The 15,248-nt window shown below is 36.9% G+C and overlaps 3 protein-coding genes across 4 annotated transcripts in view; 1 reads left to right on the top strand and 2 right to left on the bottom strand.

The window, feature by feature from the left end:
* Window positions 1-474, bottom strand: part of LOC134742168 (U4/U6 small nuclear ribonucleoprotein Prp31) — a 28,848-nt gene extending 28,374 nt beyond the window's left edge. Inside the window, exon 1 of the mRNA XM_063675146.1 lies at window positions 131-474. Within this exon, the coding sequence (XP_063531216.1) occupies window positions 131-331 (201 nt within the window). The 5' untranslated portion in view covers window positions 332-474. The remainder of the gene's footprint in view (window positions 1-130) is intronic.
* A 205-nt stretch (window positions 475-679) lies between these two features.
* On the top strand, window positions 680-5,940 carry LOC134742509 (probable nuclear transport factor 2). 2 transcript variants are annotated; one of them, XM_063675729.1, is made up of 4 exons: window positions 680-909; window positions 2,003-2,074; window positions 3,867-3,965; window positions 4,858-5,940. In XM_063675729.1, the coding sequence occupies exons 1-4, from the start codon at window positions 802-804 to the stop codon at window positions 4,969-4,971; spliced, it is 393 nt and encodes a 130-aa protein (XP_063531799.1). In that variant the 5' UTR covers window positions 680-801; the 3' UTR covers window positions 4,972-5,940. The 2 variants fall into 2 exon arrangements, with proteins under 2 accessions (XP_063531799.1, XP_063531800.1); XM_063675730.1 differs by having other exon boundaries at window positions 796-928.
* A 234-nt stretch (window positions 5,941-6,174) lies between these two features.
* On the bottom strand, window positions 6,175-15,121 carry LOC134742512 (uncharacterized). Its single transcript, XM_063675732.1, has 7 exons — window positions 14,804-15,121; window positions 14,273-14,412; window positions 13,706-13,865; window positions 12,401-12,619; window positions 10,524-10,682; window positions 9,392-9,526; window positions 6,175-8,240 (listed from the first exon to the last, which is right to left on the bottom strand). The coding sequence occupies exons 1-7, from the start codon at window positions 14,951-14,953 to the stop codon at window positions 8,082-8,084; spliced, it is 1,122 nt and encodes a 373-aa protein (XP_063531802.1). The 5' UTR covers window positions 14,954-15,121; the 3' UTR covers window positions 6,175-8,081.
* Window positions 15,122-15,248: the final 127 nt, after the last annotated feature.

A 15,248-nucleotide genomic window follows, 5' to 3' on the forward strand; every position in this document is an offset into this window, starting at 1 on the left:
ACAAGAGCACCATTAAACTTGAATAGTCTTTAGCCGTGCCTGCCGTCTCATTAAATGAATATCTTGAGTCAGAGTAAGGAGAGCCAAGAAGGAAGGAATAAAATTTGTCGTAAAACATATTGCAACATACCCTCTGTAGGCGGTCTGAGTGCCTCAATTTCGCTAATTCTCTTATTGTTACACTTTTAATGTCTTCCTCCATGGGAATCACAGGATGAGGCACGGCGAATTCGTGTTCGGCATCTTGAGATGTTTTGTTTTCAATAGCAGCTTCCAGTTCCCCATCGTCGTTTTCTTCCAAATCAGCGAGCAATTCATCCGCTAAAGACATGGTAAAAGATAGTTGTGGCTAAGGAAGCGGGTTAAGTACTTGCCACCACGAAATTAATAATTATTTCTGAATGAAAATTGTAGCTCTGTACTCTTATCAAATTGCTACAAAAAATCACCAAAACCACGCACAAATCGGTACAAACTTATGTGTCAGTGTCATATCATATAATGTCAAGTTTTTTTTTTAGTTTTTACAACAGATTTGTATTTGGTGGTATAGTGTTGTACTACACTGTACTGCACTGGTGTATATTTCATCGATATCAATCGCTATCCGATTATTCCGTTTACCACAATGTCATTCTAATTTCTGAACGAAAAGTACTGGTAACACTGAAAACGGTTGATCAGTGCAGTGGTGGTTGCCATTTTTCGCTCTCTGTGGAAGGGGCATGCCGAAAGCCTGAAATTTACATTTTCGGCAATTTTATAGACATTACAGTGAGTTTGGAACCAAAAATTGTCTAAATGGCGCTAAATCCACAATACGATGCAATCGGAAAAGGATTTGTTCAACAATATTATGCGCTATTCGACGACCCGGCACAGCGACCAAATCTGGCGAATTTGTACAACGTGAGTGCTTCTTTGCATTGTGAGCTGCAGCTATTATATTTCATTAAGACGAATGCCTCATTCTGTCACACATAACTTTTCAAATAACCTCTCTATGGGATGTTCTGATGTCATCGATAGTTTGTTTATAAGACAGATGAATCATCTACGCAATATTTCGACTTTCAGTGCAATGTCCTATAACTGCAGTTAAAGTAGTTAACTTTAGAAAGTTAACTACACTAGTGTACCCAAACGCAAACTTATTTGTTATGGTGCTACTACACTAACTAGGTTATATGGACACATATATGTATTTATGTTTAAAATGTACAGTTGGCAATTACAATTATACATTACCTGGTAAAAATGTATGTGTTAAATTATTGCCTCTGTCAGTTAACATTAACAAATTGTATCAGAAAATTAACTAGCAGAGTTGAAAGCACCAAGTTTTTGATCAATTATTGAATTTACTAACTATCCACCCTCTATACTTTCATAAAGTATCCTCTCTCTCTCTCTCCCCCCTATTCATCTTACCCTTGTCCTGACATTCATCTTCTGTTTCATTTTAGGTACAAGCTTATATTGCTGACTGTACTTTTCTTTCCACAGGCAACTAATACTCATTGAGACAATTCTAAACCCCACCACAAACACAATTTGGTTGCATTGTTTTATCACAGAGTTCCCATGGCCACCTGTCTCCATCATCAGATCAGCTCGATGGTACTATAATATTACATTGTCACCTGACTCACATACATGTGCAAATTTTCAGCTTCATCGGAAACTGGAAAGTGGGTCAAATTTAACTTGCAAGATTTGACCCGTAGGATACATACACTATAGTAGTAGTAGGTAGTAGTGATATTTGTAAAGTCCGGATTTGGCCAGTTTCCCATCTAAGTAGCAGTGTTTGACCATGTCTTCAAATAGAATGGCTATGGATATGATAGAGTAAACAAAGTCATGTAACAAAAAAATTGTGACTTAGACTAAAGAATTTACTGTTAATTAGAATTTAATACTTTTTATGCCCAGGGTCATAATTAGGCCATGGATGAACCAATTTCCATCCTCGCTAATTTTGAATCATTGCTTATTTCAGGTAGAAACATCTTTTATGACATTTGAAGGAGTGCAACTACAAGGTGCTGTTAAAATTATGGAAAAATTAAATGTAAGTGTTAATAAAAGTCATGATTATTTATGTATAGCTCTAGCTAGGTCAAAGATATTTGGGAAAGGTGCCAAACATAATGATTTTGCAACCTTTAGACAATATTGCTGCACTCTGCATAGCAACCATTTGTGCCATTCTCAATCAAAAGGATACTTATTGTCGGTTGTCAATAAGGCGGTATTTCCATATAAGCAGCTTCAATTTGAAATTAACCTTATCGACAAGCGACAATGTGGTACCTTTTGGTTGAGAACGTCACATTTATGTATTTATTACTATGCCCTTTGTTGCTATGCCCTAATGGGTGCATTTTGTAACCTAAGATTTAAAAAAGACCTACTGTAAACATATATTAGTATTTAGGGTTCTCAAAGGTGGGCAACGCATAAGTGGCTCCTCTGGTGTTGCTTAATATCTTGTCTTTTTATTAATTATATAACAATTCAAGTCTTGGAGACCCTTTACATCTCTGGATAATTTGATGATCTTTTTTATTATTATATACATTTTATCTCTAGAGACTTTTACATCTCTAAACAATTTTAGTACTTCTGTTATTTGTATAGTTTTTATTAGGTTTTTTTTTCTTGTGTAATTTAACATTTATATTTATGTAATTGTTTTTTGTAATTTTGGATTAATTTTATTGTTTGTAAAAATTGACATGTAAAAGTGCCCCTGTGCTATTTGCTGAATAAATGTTTGATGTTATGTCCATGGGCGGCGATGACTGCTTCCCATCAATTCAGGCGGCTTGTCTTGTCTGCTCGTTTGCTTCCTATTACATTAAAAAAAAAAACACATGTATGCAATAAATGATATGAATATGAATATTAAAAGGATCTCGATTCGTGTCAGTATTTCAATTGCTACTTTGTTTTTGCAAAAAAAATGCACATTCTTGACATTTTCTGGTACTAATTACCTCCAATGAAATTTAAAACATTATTAAATGGAACAGAGTTGCTTTTGTTTCGTTCAGTTTTAACCCATGTAGTTTATAAGATACTGTCGATAAATACGTGCATTTGGGACAAGAGATAGTCACTGGAAAAATGAACCAAACCAATGAGATCAACAGACGCGTACGGCTAGCCTGGGCAGCCTATTCCAATCTCGAGTTTGCCTTCAAAATGAACCTTAAGGCCGAACAAAAAGCACGCATATTTGTCCAATGTATCCTGCCTGTTCTCACTTATGGAGCTGAAACCTGGGTTTTCACCAAAGACATACTACGTAAATTGAGCGTTGCCCAGCGGGCGTTAGAGAGAAAATTGGTGGGGATCACATTGAGAGACCGTAAAACAAATGAATGGCTGAAACAACAGAGCAAAGTCAATGATGTTATAAAACGCGTAGCCAATTTGAAGTGGGAATGGGCTGGTCATATAGCACGGAAGACCGATTCGTGGAGCAAACGACTACTCGAGTGGCGACCATGGGGGGAAGAGCGTCCTCAAAGTAGACCCCAGATGCGCTGGGACGACGACATTAAGAAGACTGTGGGGAAACAGTGGCTTTAAGTCGCTCAGAACCGCAACGAATGGCGCAAAATGAAGGAGGCCTACACCCAAAGGGTAGAAAAAGGCTAAAGAGAGAGAGAGAGAGAGTTTATAAGATAAGAAAGTTCTTTATTGTACAACCCTGTTACAGAGGTGTGGTGGTGAGGTGTTGTGTTATGTATTTTTTCGTCTTTTGACTAAAAGTTTGAAAATGTTTGTTTGAGCTGGCTATGGTCTAGCATTTGTAGGGGACATTGTGTGAAGTAAATTTTACTTTTTATTTTCAGGGCTTGGGATTCCAAAAAATCGGCAGGTTTATCACATCAATTGACTCACAGCCTATGTTTGATGGTGGTGTTCTAATTAATGTTCTTGGCAGGTTGCAAGTAAGTATTAAATTTCTTGTTATATTTACCTAAGTAGAAAGTACTCTAATTATTTCTCATTATTTGAGTATCGTAAAACCATCTAACTGTTACATCACATCACAGCAACTCCATACATCATAATAGATGATAGATATAGTTTGTCAAAGGAATGTCTCATTTCAAACATAGACAGAGAGAATATAGATAGAGAATAGTATCTTTGTCTTACACTACACTCTTTCGTTCTTATTTACTGACAATTTGGTTTGACGCACTATAGAATGCTTATTCAAGTTTGACTTCAACTATGGAGACTTATATTGGATATTTATGTCTTACTATTGTGACTGAAGACTGAAAGTAGGTTTAGTTCAGATTAATCATATTGTTATCTTTTCGCTGAGGTGATCGACATTTAGCTTATGACATTAACCTTATAATTAGCTTGTTTATAATTATTGAACAGCAGGAGAGATAACACATTCAATTGGATTCTTAAATGGAAATTACAAAAGTGAGTATCTAATAGTATTGTACATTATATTTAAAATAGGGTTGACTAAATTAATAGATTTATATAATATACATGACAAAAGAAGACAGAAAGTGATTAAAACGGATTCCATGCTTCAATCAAATGCAAACAGGGTAATATTAAGATGAGTTAGATGAGGAGAGAACATGATTATTTTTGTGTAGGTCTCTTCTAAAATGTCACACACAAGCCCACTTCTGGCACATGCTGTCAAATATAAACCTTACTTGAAAGCCGGAAGGTTACTTTGATAGCTTAAGCCTTGACATTTCTAGGAGTTCTTGGTGCCACACGTACAAATCATGGTATCTTTAAGGTTTATTGCTATTCAAAATATTGTATTTATATTCTAAAGATTTTCTCATTTGTTTCCAGTGTGACGACGACCCACCACACTCGTACATGCAGACGTTTGTACTAAAAACACTTGGGGACTCCTTCTTCGTTCAGCATGACATCTTCCGTCTCTGCATTCACGATGTCGCCTAAAACCTTAGACTGTCTATCGCGAAGCAATGTGAAGAGACTACCACATTCACTTTTAGCATAACCTGTTTCAATCCTGAGTGTCCAATGTATAAACTTCCATAGAGATTCCAATGAGCCCTAGATATATTGTTCTGTACATTTTATGGCAAACTAAATTGTGAATGTGTTGACAACTGGTTCAATTGAAGCGAATGATATAATATTTAAATCAAAAACAGTTTCATGACACTGTTCGCTCCAATTTAATGAGTATGTCTCGTGAATATTAAAGGTGTTTTTATGGGGTCTCTATTGTTTCCCATATAGTTTTAAGTCATAATGTATTGTTTGTCCACATTTTCGTAAGTCATAATTTGGTTTTTCTAAGAAACGCGTAACTTTTCAGGATTGCCATAAAACAAACCTAACCTAACCTAACCTATCTGTAGGATAACCTGAGGAAAATCCTGAAGTTAATGGTTTCAGAATTATGACTAATGATAATATGACAATCATTAAGCGAGGTTTAGACTAGCAAGAACTTGCATGCAATTTAAGTTACATTGCCGACTACTAAAGTAAACTGTATTCAAAAGGTTGATCAGATACCGCAATGTAACGAAAATTGCATGCAAGTTCTTGCTAGTCTAAACCTCGCTTAACATTATGAGTATTGTGACTCAATAATTATGTCAAACGAAGGGACCCCGTTTTTATGAATTACGCCTAATGTCCCTTTCGCTTGACTCGCGTTGCAATTTTAATGTCGATCAACATTTTAAAATATTCGTCATCACGCTGCAAGTGCATCTTGTTTTGGTTATCTAGGTATAAGTAACTAGTAAATGAATTGCCCAAATGTGAATTTCAAAATTTATGAACTTCTAAGTAAATTGTCGTTTTCAGCTTAGATGTAAAATAAAGCTTCGAAAGGGCGTAATTTTCAGTTACGTGTATACATTTTGTAATAAATACATTATAATTTTGTAACATTTTGTTTCGTTTAATAGGTTTAATTTTTCTCATCCTTTCTTTTGCACATCACCTGAAAATGAGTAGATATAGCGGTTTCACATTAGCGTTTTTTTCTGCGCGTGTACGGTCGTTTATACGCTTACACGCCTGCTATATCTCGCTACATTTGGTACCTACACGCGCTTCCAAAAGAGCTTATTAGGCGCGTATAAAACGCTAGTCTGAAACCGCCCATAAAGGAAACGAAAGTTGATGCTAAGACAATCATGTATTAAGTAATAAATAGTCAAAAATTAACAAAAGAACCACTGAAAACAGGTACATTTCACCAATCTCAGAATTTAAGACGCTCCTCCCTTTAAATCCTTAGACACTACGAACACTTAACAAGTTATTTTCATGCACTACTAACGAAACACACACGGCCTGTAGGCCCACTTGTCTAAGTGAATGACTAGGTTGCAAAAGTTGACGCTCCTTAGGCTTGCACGCCACAACCGACCCGAGTCTTCAAACCAAAATCGCGCTTTTTATGTAGATACCTTATAATACTGCATTTTGAAGGAGTAACAATTTGCAAAAATATAACTTATTGATTATGACTTGACGAAATTCGAGGTTTATTTATTCCATTGCCTTCCATGTAGTTATGTATTAATATTATTGCTTATCAAGCATTAGCAGTTAAATAAGACTTAGAATAAAATACATTATGACAAGAACCAGGTTTTTCTTGTAGATTAACATTTGTAAATTTGAAAAGCCGTTCGAAATACCGAAACCGCTAAAAGGAAACACGTCACATTAGGGAACTATTAATAGGTGACGAAGACTACTAAGCAGAGATCAAATTAGACATGGCAAGACCGGTTAGGTCACTTTTGTACATTAGCCTCTCTTTGTCGCACTGTTTCGTCAAATTTTATATCTGACAATTGAACATTGAATTACAGAAGTACACATTGAATTATAAATATGGCAAAATTTTCCCGTCGCTGCAAAAATCTACTTTCAATCACAACTCAACTTTAAATGCAAGTTACTATATTTTATATATTTCACGAAACAGTACCACAACATCGGTTTCTTACTCATAGATATCAATAGCGATACTGGAACATTTTAGCTGTCAGTTTTGTCATTATCAAGCGATAAAATGTAAAGATCGCCGGTCTAATGTCTGTGATATAAAAATTAAGTAATTTAATCACAACCTCCATAAACTAATAATTAAGAATTCCTAACTGAGCATTAACCAAATCAGATTTCTAATTTCCTTCACTTAAAAAAAATATAGCTACTGTTTATAATTTCTAGACACTAAAAACACATTGCTTGTGACTTATTGCAACTCTCAAATAGGTAAAGGCTGATATGCAAGTGATAAGTAATCATGCACGATCAATTACACTTCCTAGTAATCCAATTAAGCTGAAGTTGAGCATAGCTAAGTACTTAATTTCTATACCTTTGTGATGATAATAAGACACAGAAGGTATTCATAGGAACTGTAACAATAGTGGGTATTACTGCAATGTTCTGCCACCAGTGCAGCACTAGCGTCTATAGTAGACCATAGAGTAACTTATAAATACTGTGCCTTTATGACAAGTTTTCAGAGATAATAAAATATGACATTGACGCATCAAGGCGGTTTGTTTACAGAGGACCTACCGGGAAACGCGAATCCGAAATTTCACTATCTGCCTCTTTATCGCTCGAATATGCAAGAAGAGTGATAGATGTTAGATAACGAAATTCTGATTTTCTTGTTTCGCGGTAGACCCTCAGATTGTGGTAGTGGCGCCCCCTACGCAGAGTTTCGCGTTATATTCCCTATTATAATAAATCGAAACAACCCTATCTACTTTAAACTATCTAATAGTTGATGATTGTACAAAGAAAAGTACAGTCGGCAATAAAAGTGTGTACCAAAAACTGGACAGATTTATGACTTATTTAATTTACTTTATTTCCTTAAGCAGGCAATACCTATTAGATATAATAATAATACCTAGTGTAAAACATTTCGAAACGTCATTGTACACCGCCATCTAGAAATTATAAACAAAGTCCAAATAATTTAAATCCAAAGTATATCGTCGAAACGAACTACACAAAACCATCGACATTAGACCGGGTTTCCGCTATCCCGCTTAGGAGCCGCCTTTCTTGCGGCCGCGCGAGCCGGGTAAGGCCACGCCTCGCAGGGAGCGCATCGCCATGGCGCGGTTGAAGTGGCGTTGCGTTTTGTGCTCCTCCGCTTCACCGTTGTTGTCCACGGACGAGAGGATTACGAGAAGGACGCCCATCACCTGGGAAGAGGATTTAGCATAAAATAGTTGTATTTATAGAATCTTTATAAAGCTATAAGATAATGAGACTTTTTTTTATTATTAAATATCCAGATATGGGTCCTATTTTAAGTATTTCGGGGCATATTTTATTATTATAAGAGCACGTTCAAAGTACAACTTTACTCTAAATTTAAAATAAGGCGTGAATCATCAAAGTAACAGAAAACATAGTGTAAAGTGTAAACCGCGACTTTAAACTACAATTTTATGTAATATTGTCTTCGGTTACCGCGATAGTTACTCATGAAATAAAACGATGAAAACGGATTATATCGCGTATATTGAAATACAATTTTATGTCTAAATCGGCAACATCTGCCGATATCTTATCGCAAGGCATCTGCAAGTGCATCGGTCGGTAGGTATATTTTGTCTCTCTCACAATGTAGGTGCTAGACAGAGAGCGATATTTATTTTGGTATCGTTGCGTGTGTGGTACCAAAGATAGATATAACTCCGTAATAGATGGATACAGTCTAAGGAAAAAACGTGCCTCGAAAATCACGAAAATTTGATTCTCGATCAGATGGCGCCACTACCTTTGGCCTACTCTCGTTTAGAGGGCGTTGACGGTTTCGTTTGTTGTTTAACAATTCTAACGCATATCAGTGAAATAACATGGGTCAAAATAATAAAAATAATTAATGCAAATTAAAAAAAACATTTATCCATATTTATATACATTTTATCGTATTTTTATAAATCTTCATTTTTAGTTTTAAAGTGTGTCGATAGATGGCAGTGAATTTACTGTGGTTACAAAATTTACTATGACAGTACCGCTCTATAATATTATATCCTCTTTGGTGGTACTTAGCGATACTCGCAGATATCTATCGGTATCTGCCGATATCGGCCGATATATTTATCGCTGCGTCTGTGATGGGCTTCAAGGCGTTAATGTCTAACAGCTCGGTGCATGTGCTTGCTAGACGTCACGAGAAAAAAACCTGCGTGTCAATGGTCTTACAAAAGACTAAAGAGTACCTATGTTAGAGACTGTTACTGTCACTTCACAGAGGACGATGAGTCGAAAAACCGACTGGGCTCCAAAACATAAGCCGAAGATGCAAGGATGCAGCAACCAGGATAGAGAAAGATAAACTCACCAAACACACAATAATAAGGAGCGTGTACACATGCACGTTGGCCTCCGGTATGTTCTCAATGTCCTTTAGCGCCGTCAGCGCCGGTTCGAAGTCCGGTCTCAAATCTAACGCGTGCTTGAGATGTATCGCTGCTTCCTGCGAAATAAAATTAATTTATTACACAAGTAACAAACTACGTTTAACAGATAGTGGGTGGACACATTGAAACTAATATAATAGGAGGGTCACCACAGAAGCCTCATGAGGAAATTGCCGCGTGAAACAGAAGCAGCTCGGTTTATGTAGACGTGCCTCGCCCGACGAGGCATTGCGGCCTCGCATGAGTTTGTCTGACACGTCTACACAGTACGGGTTGCTGCGTGCGGCAAGGTCATCGCGCGATGGCTTTTTGTTTGGACCAGTTTAATGGCTTGAGAAGCGACCGTGAACCGAGGGACAGACTTCTTTTGCAGCGTTCCTTACGCGTCTCGTAACATAGTGAAGAATAATTGTAATACTGTGACATAGTCAACCGACCGGCTCTGGTCAAAACTATAAGAAATAAGTGCAATCGGCGCGTCAGGTACACAAGAAGCTGCGAGGATTTAACATTCCTATAATGGCCATAAGCATTGAATATCTCCCCGAGTGTGAAGTACTGCTGCCACGCGCTGCGGTCCGGCGGGTGAACTGAACCTCGAACGAACGGCGCTTTACTTACAGCAAGTCTCAACTAACCATAAGTATACCTTATGATTTCGCAATAAGGTCTAATTCTCAGTTAAAGGGTATAACATACCTGATAATGGCCATAAGCTTTGAATATCTCCCCGAGTGTGAAGTACTGCTGCCACGCGCTGCGGTCCGGCAGGTGAACTGAACCTCGAACGATCGGCGCTTTACTTACAGAAGTCTCAACTAACCATAAGTATACCTTATGGCTTCGCAATAAGGTCTAATTCTCAGTTAAAGGGTATAACATACCTGATAATGGCCATAAGCTTTGAATATCTCCCCAAGCGTGAAGTACTGCTGCCACGCGCTGCGGTCCGGCGGCTGAACCTCGAACGATCGGCGCTTTACTTACCGAAGTCTCAACTAACCATAAGTATACCTTATGACTTCGCAATAAGGTCTAATTCTCAGTTATTACCTGATAATGGCCATAAGCTTTGAATATCTCCCCAAGAGTGAAGTACTGCTGCCACGCGCTGCGGTCCGGCGGTTGCACCTCGAGCGAGCGGCGCGTCAGATAGATGGCGTCGTCTAAGTACTGCAGTGTGAATAACACGCGTGCCAGGTTCAGGAGCACCTGAGGGTTTAAGACTTTATTGTAAAAAGGTTAAGGTATAGAATTTTGATAGCACATCGTAGTGATTGGGATGGTAGTGTGGTAGAAAAAGATAGCATCGTTTAAGTATACCTACTGGAGTGTTGATAGCACGCGCGCTAGGCTCAGGAACACCTAACACCATGTAAAGATGCTAAGGTTTTGATGGCACATGATAGTGATGGGTCATAGAATGGTGGTGTGGGTAAAAATTGTATTATAATTTGTAATTGTAAAAAACTCTTGCCAAAGGCACTATAAAATTGTGGACTTTTGTTTCCCCATTCCCATGTTCTTGTTTGAACTTTTGAACTGGCTCATTACGGATTAAAGTTTTTATTAGGTATCCCTATTTATAATAAAAAAAAAGTGAAAGTAATTCTTGTTTTCACGCTTAAACCTCTGAACCAATTTAGATGAAATTTGACATGGAGGTAGTTTGTGTCCTAGTTAAGGAAAAAGGTTATTTTTTATCATTGAAATCATCCCTTAAGGGGGGAGAAGGGGGTGCAATTTACAATTGAAGTACCTACTAATTCTGCACAGACGACGTCGCGGGTAAAAGCTAGCCGTTTAAACATAAGCACGCGCTATACCTACTGCGAATATTGATTTATTGCGAGATAAACTAAATCTTAATTAAGTACCAGCTGAATAAACGAAGAAAATAAATGCATTACCTGCGATTCCAATATGTGACACAGATAAGGATACTATATTAAGTCTCATTTAGTTCTCAGAGAATGAAATAATTTAGTATTTAATATCCACACTTTTTAAATGACACACCCATGATAAAAGCCTGCCCGACTTAAAATTAAGAAGGTTTATGCTTAACAGTCAAGTTAGTTTCCCTACCCTACCACTATAACTCAACCTGACATAACATTTACGTACTTAGCTATAAATAAAAAACCAGCCAATTACGTTTGTTGTGTAGGAGCCCCCTTAAATATTTATTTTATTCTGTCTTTTAGTATTTGTTGTTATAGCGGGCGTTAGAGATTAGAGAGAAAACTGGTGGGGATCACATTGAGAGACCGAAAAACAAATGAATGGCTGAGACAACAGAGCAAGGTCAATGATGTTATAAAACGCGTATGCAATTTGAAGTGGGAATGGGCTGGTCACATAGCACAAAAGACCGATTCGTGGAGCAAACGGCTACTCGAGTGGCGACCATGGGGTGAAGAGCGCCCTCAAAGTAGACCCCAGATGCGTTGGGACGACGACATCAAGAAGACTGCGGGGAAGCAGTGGCTCCAAGTCGCACAGAACCGGGACGAATGGCGCAAAATGAAGGAGGCCTACACCCAAAGGGTAGAAAAAGGCTAGTGAGAGAGAGAGAGAGAGTTATAGCGGCAACAGAAATACATCATCTGTGAAAATTTTAACTGTCTATGAGATACAGCCTGGTGATAGACGGACGGACAGCGGTATGGACAGCGGTTCATTTTCGATACAAGCTTTTATGGCGGACTGCACTTTTTTTCTTCAGACAGTCATCTGACAGACATCACTAGTCACCAAGACGTTTCTGTTGTAAAATCACTTTTCAATAGCTTGATGGTACCATAATTTTGCATTGTAAGAAATTTGTTGTGACAAAAGTATATCTTAATGCTGGCCGTAGGTTGCGGTTATTGAACGCATTATAGAGGGTTTATGATATGTGTGTCCATAAAAAGATAAATACTTACTTCTGCATTATAAGGAGACACGGCCAACGCCCGCCGGAAGCACTCAATGCTCTGTCTAGTGTCACCCTTGATTCTCCAAAAGTTGCCGATTTGGTTGTACAGCTGTACTGACTTTGGTTTCTCTCTCTTAGCTTTCTTCAGACGCTTCTCCAGAGCATTTATATCCAGCTCTGTCACACCATTTTTAAAGGACTTCTTTTTTGTGAATATAAGAGCCACCTGTCAAGCGAAAAATTAAATTGTAGGAAATTCAACAGTTTGACAGATATATTATTAATCAAATACTACCTATAACATTTTCTAACATTACAATACCTACTTAGCCCAGGTGTTTTATTCCAATTTATTCCTAATGTGCACCACAAGACAGTATTTAAGACCAGAAGGCGAAAAATGACCTTATATGATCATGTTTTTCTAAGAGGTGTTGATATTCGTAGGTGTTGATATTGGAAAAAATATATGTAGTTCTTGACTATAATAAGTTTAATGACATAGCTTCCGATACACGAATTATGACACTTCGCTCGATACAATTAATTCCCAAAGTAACCTCTAACTCGGACTTTTAATCAAACTTTACTCTGCTATTTATTATGTGATACTATAAACAAAAAAAGAAGAAAAAGCAATCTTAACTTAAATAGTAATTTCATAGCTTTCGAATTTCGATATTGTAAGGTAACATTTTTAAAATAAATAAAAATCCGCAAAATTCGATCAAAATTGACACATGGCGCGCATGATCTTTCCCCTTCTTTTGAAATGTGACAGTGACAGCGGCAAACCGATGGAACGGCCTTAAGCTAATTTTAATCATTAGGTCATGAAACTCATGAATAGATAACTTGTATATTCTACTTTGTAAACCATTTATGCAAAAACTAAAGGTCACTGCCTAATATTGAAGGCTATCTAGTACGTAAAAATCTAAATGAACACTAACTGCCCAACCATGGTATAAATTGCTAGGAAGTAGAACATTTAAAGCCAACTATTAAATATATCATATCATGTAAAGATCAAATCCCCTCCCAAATAATATTAGCATTGCTAGTCATGAAGCATAAAAGAGAAAGGGGACTAATTTTAGCAGAAAGTTTATAACCGGGACTAAAACAAAAATTCTCCCTCAAGGGTCTATATCCCGGTCAATATAAGTCTAGTGAACTAACCATGAATCATTCAAAACTCTTAAAGGGGTTTAAGTTAAATTAGGAGGAGAAATTTCATATAGGAGTGAGGTTCATGAGTCTTATGCAAGCAGCATTGCCAGCAAAAGCTGTGAACATATATTTAAATGACCTGCGGCTCCGGAACATTTGGATGTCTATGGCGCCTGGCCACCCCCACAAGGTTGTCATAGTATGTAAAGTTGACAGCTTTCCCGCAGTCCAAGTATTCGTCGTCAACATCGCCATTAGTCTCAGTCAGTGTTGACTCATCTCCGTTTTCAACACCGGATCTGTGACAGGAAAATAAATGTTAGTGGATTTTTGTAATAAATATGTTCACCAGGTTTCTTTTGTGTTTTCTGAATAGAAAACATTTGCTGACTCATATTAAGATATTCTGACTTAACTATTGCAGTAGTTTAGAGTAATCAATTTAATACTTTGTCTGTCTGTTTATTACAAATATAAAACCTTAATTATTAAAACAGGAGCCAAAAGAAATATATGGCTACAGAGATAAACTAATAGTAAAAGCAAAACTAAATATATTAATATTAAACAATTGAACTCTAGGGTGAATAACACAATGCTTCTTGGCCTACTTGAATGCATTCCATAATCTTGAACATTTTTATAAACACTAAACATGAAGGTACCCTTTTAAGATTTAGCATTAAAATAAATGGATAACATCTACCTTTGCTGTTCATAAGCTTGGCAGTCAGTACAAAACATGTCAAAGCCATGCTTGGTCCAAGTGTTCCCATAGTACACAGTGGAGGTTATTATGTTGAATATGGGGTCTTCTTCAGTCATTTTTTGCTTATCAGCGTCATCCTGTTACAAAACAGAATATAGTAGTATAGTCGTTTATAGTAAACAATAACTTATTTATGAGTGCACTATTATTGTTTTATTGCACATGTTGTATATAACATTTCAGTGCGTAAGAAGCTGGTAATAATGGTAACAGACCATCGAGCCCCACATATAATTTAAATTTAACTTAGAGATCTAGAAATATTAATAAGGTTCTATTTCAACAACTTGATATGCAACTGAATGGATGTTCCTCTAAGTTGTAGGTGAAGAAATTCATATTCACGTGACTTATAGTCAAATGAATACGTTGAGCACGTTACGAGGGTTGTAGCATATATCGTGGTGCTAAGCAATGTTGTGTGCATTGATTATATAAAACTCGTATTTAAGAATAGAATTAACTGACCTGGGTCAACGTATTGCCGTCAACTATTGTACCTTCTTCAGGATTAAGTTTCCAAATGTTAGATGTACGAGAATTCGTAGCAATAATTTGGAAAGAAAATATGTACAGAACCAAACAAGTAAAGTATGGTAGGTCTCTCATTTCGACCATTCAATCTGGGATAAAACATGAAAACTGTTTTCTCATTTAGTTTTGAATTGAACTTTCGGCTGAAATAATAGATATTGGGGTCACAATATTGAGAAGTTGGTAATTTTATCACTACGAATGAAATAGATCTCCCTTCCTTCTCGTTATTTTGACAAGCATAAATAGCGATTTGTAACGTTCGGAATCTAGAAAGGAAAGCATAAGGAAAGTGATTTTAAACTTGCAGAAAAGTTTACATTTATAAGTATATCGTGCATTTCAAAAATCATGTATCCACGATGTTATTCATGGATTT

This window comes from Cydia strobilella, chromosome 6 (assembly GCF_947568885.1).
Source record: "Cydia strobilella chromosome 6, ilCydStro3.1, whole genome shotgun sequence".
Taxonomy (NCBI): Eukaryota; Metazoa; Arthropoda; class Insecta; order Lepidoptera; family Tortricidae; genus Cydia; species Cydia strobilella.